General features: G+C 43.8%; 1 protein-coding gene across 2 annotated transcripts; it reads right to left on the bottom strand.

Moving 5' to 3' along the window:
- Positions 1–8,579: 8,579 nt before the first annotated feature.
- On the bottom strand, positions 8,580–17,253 carry myb (v-myb avian myeloblastosis viral oncogene homolog). 2 transcript variants are annotated; one of them, XM_047574458.1, is made up of 15 exons: positions 17,094–17,253; positions 14,930–15,047; positions 14,686–14,757; positions 14,440–14,532; positions 13,439–13,659; positions 12,710–12,938; positions 12,530–12,598; positions 12,299–12,403; positions 11,567–11,830; positions 11,000–11,118; positions 10,794–10,908; positions 10,602–10,694; positions 10,258–10,356; positions 10,083–10,166; positions 8,580–9,995 (listed from the first exon to the last, which is right to left on the bottom strand). In XM_047574458.1, the coding sequence occupies exons 1-15, from the start codon at positions 17,210–17,212 to the stop codon at positions 9,882–9,884; spliced, it is 1,914 nt and encodes a 637-aa protein (XP_047430414.1). In that variant the 5' UTR covers positions 17,213–17,253; the 3' UTR covers positions 8,580–9,881. The 2 variants fall into 2 exon arrangements, with proteins under 2 accessions (XP_047430414.1, XP_047430415.1); XM_047574459.1 differs by having other exon boundaries at positions 8,580–9,992.
- Between the last annotated feature and the right edge of the window lie 197 nt (positions 17,254–17,450).

Here is a 17,450-nt window from a genome sequence, read left to right as displayed (position 1 = left end):
ATACGCTCTATAGTACACAGACCCGGTGCACATAGACAAATCTTCTTAAATTTTTCTGCATGTTTTACATCTTAGCTGTTATATGGTATAATATCATACAGCGTTAGCAGAATCAACTTTTTCTTGTCACACCTAACTTGATGTGGATTGTAAAATCAAACTGAATAAAAACCTAACTTGCCTCTTATCAATTTGTGGACTTCAGTGTAAAACCTAATGAGCACAACCTTCATTCAGTCACTCAGCCAGACTGCACTGACCCCTGTGACTGACTTAAGGTACGAATTATGGTGGATATATTGTCAGAAACTGAAAATGAAATCCATAGTTATTAAGTTCCTTTTTTTAATAATTTTTTTTGACACCCTGAAGAAGTCTGTCTGTGTTACTACTTATGTTTTAAACCTTTTCATTCCGAAATAGCCTTCTTAATGAAGGCGTTTTATATTTTTTCAAGCTAGAGGAGTGCCTTCGACGATTCTATTCTATTCTATCTGAGCGTTATATGCATAAAAAAAAAAACTTCCTGAGCACCCCCGACCCTGTTCGTTTTTTTTCTCTAGGTTTTTTTTTGTGTTGGCTAAGAATGAGGAGCCCTTTATATCTATATAGGGAGCTTCCTCTTTCATATAGCCTGCCACGTTGTCCCACATGTTTCTACAGTAGACCAGTAGTGCAGTGGATACCACAATAGGGTAGTAGTCTTTATTCTTTCTGCTACTAACTTTCTAACTACAAACAATGATGAAATTTTTCAGAGATTCCCAGCTTTAAAGGCACACATTCACTCACGGGCCACTTTATTTGGTACACCTTCCTAGTAAAAGGTTGGACCCCCTGTTGCCTTCAGAACTGCCTTAATTCTTCGTTGCATATGTTCAACAAGGTGTTGGAAATTTTGGTCCACATTGACATGATACCGTCACACAGTTGCTGCAGATTTGTCGGCTGCACATCTATGATGCGAATCTCCCCGTTCCACCACATCCCAAAGGTGCTCTATTGAGATCTGGTGACCGTGACTCATTGTTTTGTTTAAGAAACCAGTTTGCGACGATATACGCTTTGTGACATGGTCCAAGTCCCAGTCTATGAAATGTTGTGAGTGTATGATTGTCTTCCATTAGAGATCTGATGGTCTGTTTGATTAACTGATCAGGATCTGATTGAGGAGAGGTCAGGTCTGTATGATGGTTTGGTTTGAAGCTCTTCCTCACTTCCTAGCCTCTCAGAAAGAGGAATTACTTCCACATTCAGTGTGTTCGAAGGCCACTGTTTGGCCGCGAAGTGAGGTGACGCTACAGTCAGACTTTGTTGTTCCTTGATGTCAGTTTGGCGTGTCCTTAACGCCTTTGTAAAAACTTTCTAATTTGTTGACATATGACTTTTATTGATTTTGCAACTAATTCTCTCTTGCTTGCTTTTACACAGTTTTGCAGTCTTCCACTGTGGATGACTGTGCTCAGCTTTCATGGAGTTTAACTACAGCCCTTGACTCATCAGGTGCCGGCAGTGCCTTTGTTTGTCACAGTTGTGTTGTCATGGGTGGAGTTATCAGGCTTAATATGTGTTGTATGCTTATGAGCAAGAGTGTTGGTACGGCGTCTGTAACAGATTGATGTTCACGGCGACCATTTCGCAGAGCACTGCATTAAGGCCGCGTGATGCGTTCGCTGCCAGCTGCACCGTTGTTGTGTTGTGCTTGTTTCCCTCGCCGTTCGCTTTCCTCCCATATGTCCTCTCCAGCATTTGTATCACACGCTTACTCACAAACAGAGAAAAGAAAAAAAAGAAAAAATCCACCCCGCTGTACAGCGGGACATTTGCCTGCTTCAGCTGTCTAACTCCGATGAACCGATGATGATGATCTCAGGACGTGACAGTCATCGCTCTGTTCACCAATTTATTTCATAACAGGTGCCATGCATACAAAGCCAAAGTGTGTGTGTGTGTGTGTGTGTGTGTGTGTGTGTGTGTGTGTTTGCCTTTTCAGCCAGGGCTGTGTTTTGGACTGCCGACCACAAACAAGACTGAGGTCTGAGTATTGTTATCTTATTGGTGCAATTACGCCCACTCATGCCTGTCTGCCACACGCACACACACACACACTTTCACCCCATTACCCTCCGACCACACCCACTCTCTAAACGAGTTCAAGGGCAGTAGGGGGTGTTTCTGAAGGGAGTGTGTTTTTGTGGGGGCAGCAGGTGGAGGGAGGGCAGATTTATTGACGGCTGGGTCGCCCCCTTGACAAGTGCCCTAATTCGGGGCAGCCAGGCATGATTGTGCCATGTGAATCGGCCTGTCAGGGTCACTTAGAGGCAACAATGGAGCGGGCAGGAGGAGGAGAGGAGAGGAGAGGAGAGGAGAGGAGAGGAGAGGAGAGGAGAGGAGAGGAGAGGAGAGGAGAGGAGAGGAGAGGAGAAGAGAGGAGTGTATAAGGAGACTAATAAGTGTGTGTGTTTTTGGAGGGTAGATTGAGGAAGGATTAAAATGTGCGTTTTTTATGCAGTTGCAATGTTGGGAAGTGATGACAGGGGCGTGGGGAGTGTGTTTGTACGTGTGTGTGTGTGTGTGTGTGTGTTTGGGTGTGTGTGTGTGTGTGTGTGTGTGTGTGTGTGTGTGTGTGTGGTGGGCTCCATTGAAAGGCCCTTCCTTCTGCTCTATTTACCCAGGTGAATAGGGAAGCTGGACCAAGCCTGAGCGCGAAAACATGCCATTTTTGCGCCACATAAGTGGTGTGTGCGTGTGTTTGCTTGTGTGTCCGCACTTGCGACTGTATTCAGGCACAAGTTCTCAAGACAAAAAAAAAGAAGAAAAAGTTAGCCTCGTGACCCCACCGCCCTAAATTCAGACACATGTGCACACACACACACACACAGACACAATAAATACAAAAGTATTCAAACATATATATATATATTTTAAAACTGCTTATTGCAATCATTTTTAATCCTCTTCACTCTTCTTGTTCCTCTGTTTTATGGGAGAAAACCTCGACAGAGTTGGTGTGAAAGTAGACAAAATGAGGTGCAAGAGGAAGTGCCTGACTGACAAACTTGACCACACAGTCAGCAGCGGAGGGCTGCGAGGATGTCTGCGCACTGTACGCGTGTCCATTCCTGTGCATGTGTGTGTGTTTGTGGTAGCTCGTAGGGAGACGGCATGTTACATCCGGAGCGTGTTGTTCAGAAATCACTGAGAGAGGTGCGAACACGGGATAATACACGAGAAAGCTCGAAAAGTGTGCACGGTGGCGTATTTGGTGCATATTAATCCAATATGAGAAGCTGTCATCATTTTTAATTGGCTAAATTGTGGAGCTGTACTAGCATTGTGCATATAATTACTGACATTATTTTACATATATATGTATATATATTTACAAAGCATTGTTTATTTTTTTTACTTCCACAAAAATATATGAAGAGATATATGTTCAATGACTATATGAAACATTACTCATTATATGAATCAATTAAAACTATTAAAATTAGTTAATTAGTTCATATATATATATATGGAAAATAGCTGAAACAATGAACTAATTTTAATAGTTTTAATTGATTCATATAATGAGTAATGTTTCATATATAATAAGTCATCGATCATCATGATATGAAGGAGTCACAGCATATTTCGTACCACTTGACGATCTCATGTGATGTAAACAAAACACCCAGGTATCAACCTTTGGTCAAACGGCTTATAACGTTGTTGTTGTTTTTTGCACTTTGACACTGTTGGCACCCACTTTGGCAGTCCTGACCCACTTTCTCGAATGTTTACAGTTATCGTATTGGGTTATCTGCAGCAGGCACATTGGTCTATACATTGTTCGGTGCAGAGAAACTACAAAACAAACAAACAAACGGCCAAACGAATGGAAGCCAAATTTGTGGAGACAGCAACTGTTACAGACGGGTCTAATCACCTCTGCACCAGTCCCCATCTCTATCTCTCTCTCTCTCTCTCTCTCTCTCTCTCTCTTTACTGTGTGCTCCTCTCTCTTGACCTCCTATCTCTCCGTCCTGGGTCTCTCATTCCACGTGGCTGGCCTATCTGCTCAATCTGTGTTTTCTGGTTGCGTGTGTTTCAGACCATGCGTGTGTTTTGTGATTGCGCGTGGCTCGTACAGTAAGCATGTCGCCCATGTGTCGCTGCCCTGACATGCTGGCGGGCGGACTCGGACGTTGCGGCTCCTGCACCTTTACCTCTATCTGCGAACAGACAACTGCAAACTATTCGGCAGCGACCCCTGATAAACGACGCACGCATCCATCGGCACACATGGTCGGCGTTATCGCTGAAGTGTAGTTAACTTCGGAAGCCGACAGTTCATTTAAAGGGTTCTGTACAAGGTGTTAAACATGTAAAATAACGGCTGTTTATCATGTGTCGACATGTATGACACTGAATGAGTATGGAGGTTACTATGTGTACGCCTTTATCATCTGCTGTTTTTCACATTTTGGGTGAACCATTCAAGATAGACAACGTATCAGTCTGATTTCTGAATGTACCATCGTCTTGCTTAAAAACAGGATATGCACAAGTAGTATATGCTCTTAAACAGACATACACATTGTGTATAATGTGGGGCAATTTACTGACAGGTCTTTCGTCGACTTTAGCGGAACTTTTAGTCTGTCCAAACTCGCTCTACGATCTCCGTTACTGTCAGAGTAACCCAAGCTATAGACGCCCTTTTGTCCCAATGATATCAGCGACGAATGAATTCCATTTAAACTCCTCCAGTTTCAGGCACGCTGGCTCCCGTGCAGCTTCAGAACAGTGAAACTCAAGAGCCACATGGTAAGTCATGCACGCCGAATACTTGCGTCAACTAGAAAGTGACGAGCGGCGATAAAGTTGTAATGAAATACGGCTAATTTTGACAATACGGCAGATATGGCCAGCAATTTAATGTTCTGCTTGTTTCAATTAAAAACGTTTGGGTTGGGACTAATGTAAAAAGGGAGAACCAGAGCATGGAGCGCCCATTAGCGACCAGCTGTCAGCCGCAAAGTGATGGGCGACGACCAAGCAAAAAGCGAAGTGTCGGTGTCTAGAAGTCGCAGAGGCTGACAATTTAGCACGCTAGCTAACATGTAATACTTTAACAGTGCAGGATATTGTAAAATTACGAAGAAAAAAGTTGGAAAAAACAACCAGTTCACTTTTGCTAGCTTTGAAAACACCACTCTGGAACTCGTACATTCACAATAAGAGACAGTTTTCTTTGTAATTTTATGTTTGCGTTTGCATTTCTGACCTGGTGTCCCCTCGGTTTGGTGGCTCCTACATGGCAATAAGAGCTGAACGTTGTGCGTTTTATGAACTTGCCACATTCTAACCATAAGCAATTCCATTTGGAGACAAATGAAAATGCGCTTGCTAGCCCACCGGATAACATTTTTACAGTTCTGTTTTCTTCTTTTCTCTCTTTTTTTGTTGTTTTTAGAATGGCTTAAAGGAGGCTTAGGTTTCATCCAAAGATTGAGCCTCTACTTTTGTGTGTTCAGACAGGTGCTAAGGGTAGGAGGCAATTCATTTAGTTTAGCTTAGCTTAGCTACGGTGGGCAGAGCTAGCCTGGGTGTCTGTCCAGTCTTTGAAGAATATGCAGACCTAGAAAAATGTGTTTTTTATGTTCATGGGGTGACTCCATTCGTGTTTTTGTTTTGTTTTTTATTATTGAGCAATTTTGACCCACATATAAATTCCTTCACAACCCACAAATGATTGTTTTTACGCTTCCATCCAAATTACAAACAGAAGTTCAATGTGCAGATGTGGCGTCAGGACGTCTTTAATTTTTGTTCAGCGTTGGACAGGGGCAGGACGACTCTTTCCTCCGGCTTTGCTCTGTCACCCTTGCCTTACTTTGCACTAAACACATAGGCACAAGGGATTAAAATGTGAATAAGTGCATTTGCCAAATCGTCAAGCTCATCTCTCTAGTTGCTGCTCTTACACATATGACTTTGATTCTAGATTCTGGATCAAACTTTCAAAACTGTGCCCTGAATAGAAAACCCCGTTTCAGTTTCCCCGACCCTCTTGCTTTTTCGCTTTCTCCCCTCTCCCTGTCTCTTCATCACTCGTCTTCTCCTCTCCTCAGCTCTGTGCCATGGATGGGGAGGGTAGTTATCAGGCTCGGCCAGCCCAGCCCAGCCCTCCTACCTGACCGCTGCCAGCAGGGAGCGGCTGCTCTTGCCTGAATATCTCTGACCACAACAGCAACCAGGGAATGAGGAAATCAGGCTAGAGTAATCTATGCAGACCCAGAGCGCGCTGGCCTGCATGTGAATTCGAGGCATGCGTGTGTTGTTTTTCTTTTTTTTTGGCGAATATGCACGCGCATGTTCGGGAGCCCGCCATTTCTGCAACATCCGGCTATAAATCTATTGTGACACGCAAACTGAATTTATGAGCCAATCTGCTTGCGACAGACATGTTTGATTTGAAAAGGGAAAGGAGGACGGAATTAAAGAAAGAAAGAAGGAGAAAAAAAAACACTGAGAAAAAGCAAACTTCTGCTTTGACTTTTAGAGCTGAATATTTTGCAAAAGAGCCAACGGTATGAGTGTTGAACAGGTGGAAATAGCTAACCCAAATACAAAGCGGCACAAATAGAGATGGTTGGTGCTTTATGGCAGCCATGTCTGAGTCATTTAAACTTCAAATATGGCCTTGTTCTTGTTCTGATTTTAGTCATCTGCGTATTTTTTCTCCCCTTTACTTTTGCACATGACTTTTTTTGTGCTTTTCTTGCTTGTGACTCAAAATAAAGCGCATGTCCTCCTTAGTTTGTTTTGGGCTGATGTAGCTAGGATAACATGCTAATTCAACGTGAGCGTGGGTGCGTGGTGTCCCGGTGTTTTGATGAACTGCTGTGCATTAGCCTCCCGTTGCCTTTCCTCAAATGATTTCCACACTGCACTGCTTCTGATGGCACTTGAACATTCCTGGTAGTTTGTTTCCCATGATGGATGGAGCAGACCTGTGTTGAATGGTGAGTGGTGCCAGCTTGGGAACCTCACTTCACCGCAGTGTGTTATGTCTTTCAATATCCATCTGGGTCTATATTGTTTTTGTCAATAAACCACCACCAATCAACACACACACACACACACACACACACACACGGAACACACAGTGGCAGCTGCCTCCTCAGTCAGTGGAAGCAGGTGTCTGTGAATCTCGTGGGGTTAGGGGCTTTTTTTCTACTTTTCTTTTTTTTCTTCTTCTTCTTCTGGGTGTAGTAGAAGATGGTGAAATTCCCAATGTGAAAGTCTGCTTCTTGCTCTGGCCTCTTTCTTCAAGACACCCCCACCCACACACACACACACATGCACGCACGCGCACACAGAAAAAGAACACACACACACACACACTGCTATTGCTGACAAGTAGTTCAAAACACGCTTCCCTCATCAGACCTCCATTATCACCACTTAGCTGCCTCTCCGTGCCATTTATTGATACAATGGTTAAAGCCGCAACATTGCTTTTTTAAATACGCGATCACATACAGTATGTGTGCGCGCCGAGCACCTATTTCTGTGAGGCCGTGCCTGAAATATCGCAGTTCCTGTTAGATGCGTCCGTCTTGATGAATGTCATTTCTGTTTATGTATCCCTCTGAGACCGACTTGAGATGGGAATCTATTTGAGGGCAGTGTGGTGGATCGGGGGAGAGGTGGCGAGGGAGGGGTGCAGGTGGCTGGAGGGAGTGTGTGTGTGTGTGTGTGTGTGTGTGTGTGTGTGTGTGGTGGAGAGGATGTGAGAACGTGGAGGGGAGGGGGAGTAAATATAGCTCCTGGTCGGAGTCTGGGCCCCCCTCGGCTCGCTGTCCCTCACAGGAAAAACAAGTCTCCTCAAGAGACTTAATGTGGAGCTCATACAGTGCAGTTACGTCTTCGGAGAGCGGCGATGGGGTTTTTATATGGTGCGATACCGCGCTGCTCGCAGTCATGGAAGCGCACGTGGGAAACTGCAACGTTCTTCAAAACGCGAAAGGGCCCAAATAAAATAAAAAAAATAAAAAATTAACTTTGCACGTCTGGAGCGTGCCCGCGAGCGGCACCCCCTTATCCACAGAAAAAAGAGGCAACGGTTGGGAACATTTGCTTATTTCCTTCACTGGCTGATAAACTCCACGGCAGATGGAGGGAAAGTTTTATGATATGCTCTACACAACTTTATGACAACAAACCTTTGTATTGGCAGGATTGCGTGGGTGTGTGGGAGGGGGATGGGAGGCGAGCATTTGAATACGACAGCATACGAGTATTTGCATACGAGAGATAGGCCACACTTTGGAGACACCAGAGAGCAAATAGTTCATTCACTTTAAACAGAGGAATTACTCGACAATGGCGTGGCTTCGAAGGGCTATTTACACTGAGACTGATGCACTGCAGGCTATTTGTACTGAACTCGCCGCTTTGGAGCTTAAATGTGTGGAGGTATCGGCTCTGAGGAGGGGCTTTGGCGTCGCTAAAGCTATTAAATAATAATTGTAAGGTCAACTAGAACCTGTTCATTCATCGGAATAACACTGAGGACAAGGTTGTAATAAAAACAGCACACTTTATTTACTAGGCAGTATAGAAAAGTATAAAAAAACATGAAAACTTGGCATATAAATGCGTTGGTAAAAAAAAGTTCTTACACAGAAGCTAGTAAAAAAAAGCATTCAAACATAAAAAAGGGTTGTCTGCTAAGTGTTTGACATGGGCTACTGCAGTCTTAGTAAGAAAACAAAATGCTGATTGCTTTACAAAATACAAATCCATTCAAAGAAATGCTTTAAGAAAATGTTACAAAAGTTTTTACTGGGCTTTTGTCTGTAGCATAATATAAAATATCAGTGTTTATTACTCTCACTATTCTGTCGCAAATATAAAATTCAAGTGCAGCTTGGTCTTACTCTTACTGGGTGAAGCTCGTGGTCTCAAACATAGAAGCTTGTTTAAATTCTTTTTTTAAAAATATACTCTACATATAATGTTTAACTTTTAACAAACGCCTTTGTTCATGGAATGCTTTCCCGATACAGGATACTGTGAAGGCCAGCAGTAAACCAAAAGTTGAAATGAAAACTAGATTGTTTTTTTTTGTTGGACACTACATGTGCCAATAATGTTGCGATCAGGTAATACTAATAAGGTTGGCCCCTTCTGTCGTGTAAAACGCGATAGTTGAATAGTGAAGCGAGAACAGTAGCTCTTGATCAGTGTTTACATGAGAAGACACAGACCAAACACTTGAAATTCTCAGTAGACCCATTACATCCTTAAAAAGAAAAAAAAAAGTAAAATAAAGAAAAAAAAAAGATAACAAAATAGAAAAAGAGTTTCATGTGTGAAATACAGAGGTCAGTTTTGAAATCATTAATATGCCTTTGGATATATAATAATGCTAACAGGGCTTAAATACTTATAATTACAACACTGGTAAATTGGCCAATTGTAAAACAACAACAACAAAGTCTTTATATAAAAAAACAAATAAATTAATCAACTTGTTCTTTATATTAATATCAAAATTCGTTATTAATAATACAGCCCAATGCAAACATAGTCACCGTTTCCCATTTATAATACAACATTGATAATAATATACACACAAGACCAAAAAAAGAGATTAGGTGTACATTTGTAAAAACCCGAAGCAAAAGGCTATGTAAAAAGATTTTCAATTCAAAACGAAAACAACGATAGTCTTTGGTTGGTTGAAATCCAACAAGTGTGAGTGTAAAAACACCGGTGGCATAAAGCCTCTCCCAACTGTTGTACCACAACAAATATGAAGCCCGCGAAGCTGTGTCCGGCGCACGGAGTGCTGATGTCTCCAGATCAACGTGCGTCTCTGTCTACATGACCAGTGTCCTCGTGGGGTAAGTGTTGTACTTGTGGCTCTGCTCCGAGGCCAAGATGTGCTCCTCTGTTTTTGCGCAGGTCACCTGCTCCCAGGAACTGAGCTGCTGCTGTCGACAGAAAAACACACCGTGGTGAGTTTTTGTGGCTGACGTGCAATCGTTTTAAAATGAAAACGTGCATATAGACGCACACACCTGTAGTGGGCTGTTCATGCCTCTGTGAGAGAGGTGGTAGGATTTGTGTCCGTCTTCACTCAGTAACGAGCTTGTAAGTAGGTCCTGAAAGAGATAACACAAATACTTTTAACAAACTGATCTGCGTGATTTTCATTAGGAGACATTTTAACAGCAAGGTCAGAGGTCAACTTACAGGGACTTCCTGTGCGGGGCCATTAGGAGAGAAGAGCTGTGTGTGAAGTTCTTGTCCTTCCCACTGCATGCAGGGGCTCCTCTCACATGGGGACTCCACCTAGAACCCAAAACATGTCATGGTCATACAAACGTGACTTCATACAAAAAAAAAAGTATTTAAGTATCTCCACTGACTGCAAAGAGCCTCAATTAATCCTGATGAAGAACGTGTTGCAAAACAAAAATACTCACTTACTACCTTGAAATAGAAAGTACTTTTTCACCCTTTCCTTTCTCAGAAAACTTCTTATGTCAGTCTCACATTTGCTATGTGTTATGGTGCTTATGTTGAGTGGAAAGTACCTCTTGTTTTATCTTCTTAAGAGGAGGCTGCTCGATGGCACAATCCATGGGCTCCTGCTTGATGGTCTCAATCATCTGCTGCTCCATTGTGTTCTGAGAAAAGGCACAAAGTGAATTCCAGGAAATAAAGCAGGTGTAACCACAGTTATCAAGACATATTTCCGACTTAACATTCAGTTTCAGTGATCTTACCAGCATTTTGAGAGGCCCATACTTGGCGTCAGGATGGGCCAGTGTTGATCTGAAAGGTGTGGGAGTGTGAGGAGTCGACTCCAGGATCGATCGACGGATGTTTGGAGTTCGGAACCTGGGGGACAATGAAGGGGTCAGCTGATTGAAGTGACTCGTTCAACCTCAAATCTGCGTTATAAAAGTGAGGAGAAATTAAAGCCGCTTACATTTCATTCTCTTTCTGAGGCTGGATAGAGTGGTCGATCAGGGGCTTGGAGTCCACGGGCGAGCTCATTGGCAAACTGTCGCTGTCGGAGTGTTCGGGGCTCATCGACTGGTTGAGAAACTGTGAAACAAGAGGAAGGAAACCAGTCAATCAAAGGGGCTTGACAAGCAGTGACAATCATGGGAGCACGCTAATATGAAAATGGAGCGAAAAAGAGTTCTAGTGCTGCAGAAGATGAGTTATGGGTTAAACAACAGGAGAAACACTAGGTGTGGCGTGATTGGTTTTTGACGTAATCAGATGGCAGGCGGGTGATTGGATGGATTCTGATCACACTCAGCTACTTTAACTACCTGCGAGGGTGAAAAAGGCAGATTTCTGATTTCTTTTTTGACAACGCTCCGACTGGTAACGGCCTCGCTCACAGAGGAGAGGCTCTGGGAAAAGGGCGGGAAAGCATGGGATCAAGGCCCACTACTGCGTAAAATCTACGTCAGCTATGTTTTTCATCTGGATACACTGGTCATGGCTCATGACAACACGTAACCCACGTAGAGCAGACACTTACAGAATCGATGACAGATTCCATGAACTCCGTGTTATTTGAGAACGTCGAGCCGCTCTGGTGGCTGTTGCTGTTGTTGTTGTTGTTATTGTTGGTGCCGTTGTTGCTGTGGGCGCGTGTCGCGGAGGCGCTTTCCTCGGGGAGGCAGCTCTGGCCGAGCGGCAGGGCTGGAGCAGCTGCCTGGTGGTGAGGTAAAGACACAGCCACGCCGTCCGAGCCGTTGGTCAGGGCGCTCTGGCTGACCCAGCCTGAATAGGGCAGATTCATCTGGGTGGGGAAAAAAAAAAGAATGAGAGCGTGAGGGCTGGAAATAATTGTCGAGCAACAATCAGCATGAAAACACGAGAGCAGGGCAGAGTGAGAAAAACCACAAGAGAAAATGCAAGGCTAACAGTAAGACAGGGGGTGTACATGTTCAAAAAAAAAAAAAAAAGAGAAAACGAGAAGAATAAGGGGAACTCTAATGTAAAGTGTGACAGAAGTGTTGAGCAGAGGGTTGCACAAGGGGTCACACACACACACACACACACACACAGAAATGGTGATAAGGTCCTATTTCGTCACTTTTGCAGAAACAGACCCCCCAGATGTTTCCTCCACATTCAGGCAAAAACACACGTCCAACCACTGTCCTTAAATCCAGGGTCAAAAACGCATGAACATAAATTGTGCTGTCACAAATTCACACACACACACACACACGCACGCACACACATACATAAATGCGTGACTCACTGGTAGTGATGGCTGGCCTCTCAGCTCGTTTTCTGTTGACATGAGAAGCAGTTCGATCTCTTTCACCCTCTGCTCCTTCTCAGGGTCCTCCTCATTATAGTGTCTCTGAGAGAGAGAAAGAAAGAAAGAAAGAAAGAACAGAAGGAACTTGTTAGCAACGGTCAAATCCTGTTCATCTTCTTGTCTCGCTCGTGTCGTTTGACTGTAGTGATTTATTTTTTAACATTTTACCTGTATAGCAGCGGTTCCATGCTGGGGGATGTTCAGGATGTTCAAATGCAGGGCCATGGGGAAGGGCACCTGTCAGTCCAATCAGAAACGTGTCCGCGTTAATGTATGAATTTGAACTTTGAACTTGCAGGGACGTAATCATCAGATTATTATGACCCTCCCAAAACAAAGCTCACTTACTCTGTGTGTGTCAGATATGTAGGTGTAGTTGAGTGGTGACAGGGGAGGCAGCTGTGCGTGGCTGGGCGAGTGGTGAGAGAAGCCCATGATGTGATTGGGGTTCTTGACGTAGCCGTGGCTGATGGACAACGAGGAGTTGCTGCTCTTTGACGTGTTCTGAAGGTAGCCCTCCTGTTCCACCTTCCGCCTCATGGTGGAGTTCCAGTGGTTCTTTATAGCGTTGTCAGTCCTGCAAGTAACACATGTTAAATTAGGAGGATGCGCCCGCACACCCATGACTTACACAAAAGACATCCTGGGGTAGTAGTGGTACCTGATAGCGTTATCAAAAGAGGCCCACACACTGGCCGACACAGATAGAGAAAGTCTCAGTCACACACACGCCAATAACACATGCGCACGATTGATAAAGATATCAGGACAAGACAATTACACTAATCTCCAAATTATCTTTTCTGTCCTCTCCCGTCCTTCTTCTCCAAAATCTTTCTCCTCTAACACTACCCAGTCCTAAAGAAGCCCGTTCACTTTCCCTTTCTGAATCTTAACCTCTTTGCCCACACCTTTATTTTCTCATGCGCTACATGCTCACTTTATTTTCGTCCCTCCTTCAGTGTCCTCTCCACTATTTCAGAGTCTCAACCACAACATTGCGCAGCCAACCAACAAGTTCAGTGATTCATCTGGCTTCTCCTTTTCTGCCTCCGTCCTCTTTGTTCCACGCCTTACCTGCCAGGGAGCAGCTTAGCGATCTCTGCCCAGCGGTTGCCCAGCTTCTCATGCGCCTGGTAGATGATTCTGTCCTCCTCCTCGGTCCACGATGTCTTCTTCACCTCCGGGTTCAGGTGGTTGTGCCAGCGCTCGCGGCACTGCTTGCCGATTCGCCCCTTGAGGTGCTTGGCAATCACTGACCAGCGCTTGGCTCCATACTTCTGGACCAGCTCAATCACCTGAGGGGTTAGGGTTTAGGTGAGGGAGAGAAAGAGGAATGGTGATAGAGGTAGAGTGTTGAAAGGGAAGAGAAGTGAATGGTAGTAGAGGGGAATGAGGAAAGAGGAAGGAAAGAGTAATAGTAGGGAGGAGAGGAAGAAGTAGAGAGGTGTGCAGGTATGAAGGGCAAAGGGGATGAAGAACAGATAAAACAAAGAGAAAATAGAACAAATTATGTTAGAAAAAAATCACGCAAACTGCTTCACCTCCCGCCCCCTTCCTCCTTCTCTCCTTCTTTATCTTTTAACTAGTATAGGTGATTGAGAACACCTGCTGGACAAAAGTGAGGGAGTTTCCAGTGGAACGTTAGCCACTACTCTGCTAATCATTACAGCGGCATCTGGGTGGAAATATAACTCCTTTTGGATCAGCTTGATAAATACTTCACAGGTTGTAAGAGACTACACATGTTATTTTGTTGTGCAACACCGTCCTTTTGGGAAACTAAAAATGTGCAACAGCAGTCAGGGGGTTGCTACAGAGTAGTTGCTTTAACACAGGAAAATAAGGTAATTGTTTTTAAGCTGAGTGTCTGTTTCTTGAGCGCGTGATCCAACTGGGTTACTCCAAAAGATTTGCTAATGTAAGAAATCTGTAGTAGTACCAGGGGTCATCGCTGAGGGCTCCCAGAACAAAAGTCCCTCATTTAGATATTACGTTCTCACTAATTCAGTTCAATGAACGAGTTAATCTTGAATTGATTATCAACAACAAAGTCGAGTGTGGACTGGTTTCCTTACCCTCTGGTCCTCCTCTTTGGTCCAGGGTCCTTTAATGAGTTCTGGGTTGAGAACTTTCTGCCACCTGTGTTGGCACTGCACATCTGTACGATTCTGGTTTGTGTGGAGACACATTAAGATACACATTAAGTTATCAGCCTCACACTTTGGGAAGTTACATGCATAGAAATGAAGTAGCACTGAACTAGAAATGAACACTGTGCTTTCAAATATGTTTTGTTTTTGTGTATTTATGTTTCCACTTACAGTTAGTAGGCTTGCGATGACTTTCCAGTCTTCTGACCCGTGATGTTCAACGAGCTTTTTCAACTTCTCATCCTGCAAAACAAGAGATTAAACATTGAATGTGTGGTTTAAAGCAATGATAACAAAGTAACAGTTCCTGATATGTCATCTTAGCTGATGTTATTTGTATTTAATATGTGAGCTGTGTTGATTTTGCTTCGAATAACAGGTTTTGAGTTGTTTATACAGGTGTTTGTTTGTGTACCTCTTCTCGAGTCCAGCGTGTTTTGCCAAGGTGTCGTTTCCCCGTCTTGGCCATTGACCCATCATAATCATGTTCATACATCTCGGTCTCCTCCTCATCCTCCTCACTACTGTAAACACTGCAGGAACACAAAGAGGCAAAGAGAGAGAGAGACAAACTTTAAAGAGGTGGAGTCCGTGTGAAAAATAATAGTGTAAGATAATAGAAAGGTAAATAATAGCGCAACAAGTACCTGTCTATTCCTAAACTACTCCCTAATCATCTCTTTACAGAGCACATAAAGAACTCGGCCCACTCTTTAACTCATCAGGTGTCAACACAGACAGAGAACCAGTCATTCTTGAAGGTTTGGGTGCAGGCTTCTAGCCAAGACACCCACAAGGGGAGTGAGAAATAGAGAGAGCGAGAAGAAGAACGGCAGCTCAGAGAAAGGGAGCGAGGGAAGGAGGGAGGGGAGGGAGGGAGGGAGGGAGGGACGGAGGGAGGATGAACAGGTTCCAGTGTTTTTGGTTTCCACAGATACTGGGATTGGCACATGCGATCATAATTTTGTGACCCCGGCGTGTTCAGACCTGCTGTGGCATTGTGCAGTACAGCCATGCATGCATACACACACACACACACACACACACACACACACACACACACACACACACACACACACACACACACACACACACTGCACACTCTGATGCCAAGTGTAAACCAATGAGAATGTAGACCTGGAACAACGTGCAAGCCAGGTAGAGAGAGCAACAGGTGAACAGGAACCCCACTGCGCCTATGTGTGATGTGTGTGTGTGTGTGTGTGTGTGTGTGTGTGTGCTTGAAAAGGAGAATATTTACTGTGTGCTCTCTTCCTTGTTTTTTCCATTGACTCAAATACGTGACAGCTTGATTAACAGCAATGACTAAGAAGAGAAGGAGGCAACAAAACTAATGTGCTGGGCAAAAAAAAAAAGAAGAAGAAGAAAAAGGCATAAGACACTAATTTAGGTTAAAACTTTTTTTTTTTTTTACTCGGAATACGACAAAACTTCCAAATTGACTGTGGAATAAAAACTTAACAGTATCGTAGACATACACTTTGAAACTTAAGATCCACTCATGATGGAAAAATATCTGTCAACACTCAAACTGCGATTTTTGTTCTCATCTCAAGCATGAGGTTATTCTTGCTACGAGTGAATTCGCATCTTAAACGTGAAGCCACGTGATTAAACCAATAAATGAACACAATAAACGGTAAAAACTCGAGTAACAACTTGACACGCCAGCCTAATGTACTGAAAGTAAACAGATGAGTTTTTTTTTTTTTCTCTCGTAGTGTCCACAAAGAAAATAAAAGAAAGGCAAGTTGCCGAGGGAGAGTTCGGCGTGTGTGATAAAACAAGCTAAATACACAAACAAAAGGAGTGTAGTCCGTTCTGGAAACAAGTGCACATAGAGGACGCTGTAAGAGCGCACTTTCCAAAATAACAGCATCGCTCTCAGAGATGCTGCGTCTCGGGCTGTGTGCATTTTATCTTGTCAGCGGGTTTAAAATGAACTTTATGCCAACTAAGCTTGTGTGTGCGACTCAACTCGCATGTTTTTGAAATGAAAGCCGCTGTCAGTGTGGCTGAGTTGGGTCACGGTCACCAGACACGCAGTGGGAATCTTTTTAAAACCTTCACAAACTAAATTTAAGCTCCGATAATGATCGTTGCCCTCAGACAGACATAGATGGTTAGTGTTTTATTTCCTATTTCGCATAAGCTCCTGTTAAAAATGCGTCCACGCACCGCCCTGCACTCAGCGTGGCCTTAACGCGCGCGCGTGTATGCGTGTAAGAGAGAGAGACTGACAGCAGCTCGAGGAGCGCACATGCCAGATGACCACCACCTGTCATTGGCGCGAGCGAGACACCCGCACCACCACTTAGCTTAAACTGCCAGGAAAACAGTAAAATCACCAAATGAACACAGAGTAGGAAAAGCTGATGAATAGGCAGACGTAACTGCTGTCAATAAGATGCACCCGTAACCACGCTGTGTGTAACATAAAAAATGGCTAATATACGAAATAATCAATTTAAAAAAAAAAAAAAACTATACGTAAGAATTTAAAAGGCTAACTTACAAGAATAAGGAAGATAAAGAATAACATGTGAGTTTTAGCATACCTGTTTCTCGGCCGCCGAGTCATGTTAAAAGTCTGGACAGCGGCTTGCAGGTTGCGCTGAGCACGTACTTTCGCTATGTGCGCTGGGTTTGTTCTCCCGGCGAGGAGGCAGGTTGACATTAATTTAAACTAGAGCAGCAGCCACTGCTCCTCCCTTTGCATCCCGGTAAATTTGGCGCTCCTCGCCCCCCCTTGCGCCCAACTGCGCATGTGCCATAGTGAGTACTTCAAGTCCGTCCGCTTTTTTAGAATTACAATTGAAACCAGACGGAATGGGCTTGAATGTGCTTTTAACTGATATATATATGTGTGTGTGTGTGTGTGTATATATATATGTATATGTACACACACACACACA

The sequence above is a fragment of the Mugil cephalus genome, chromosome 21 (genome assembly GCF_022458985.1).
Source record: "Mugil cephalus isolate CIBA_MC_2020 chromosome 21, CIBA_Mcephalus_1.1, whole genome shotgun sequence".
NCBI classification, from domain to species: domain Eukaryota; kingdom Metazoa; phylum Chordata; class Actinopteri; order Mugiliformes; family Mugilidae; genus Mugil; species Mugil cephalus.
Note: the sequence above shows the minus strand (reverse complement) of the source record. Positions and strands in the feature narration are given on the sequence as shown.

Coding starts and splice junctions, on each gene's coding strand:
- myb (XM_047574458.1), bottom strand. CDS start 17,212: ATGTCAACCTGCCTCCTCGCCGGGAGAACAAACCCAGCGCACATAGCG. Junction 13,660..14,439: donor CCAAAGAGGAGGACCAGAGG/GTAAGGAAACCA, acceptor CTAACCCCTCAG/GTGATTGAGCTGGTCCAGAA. Junction 12,599..12,709: donor ACATATCTGACACACACAGA/GTAAGTGAGCTT, acceptor TTGGACTGACAG/GTGCCCTTCCCCATGGCCCT.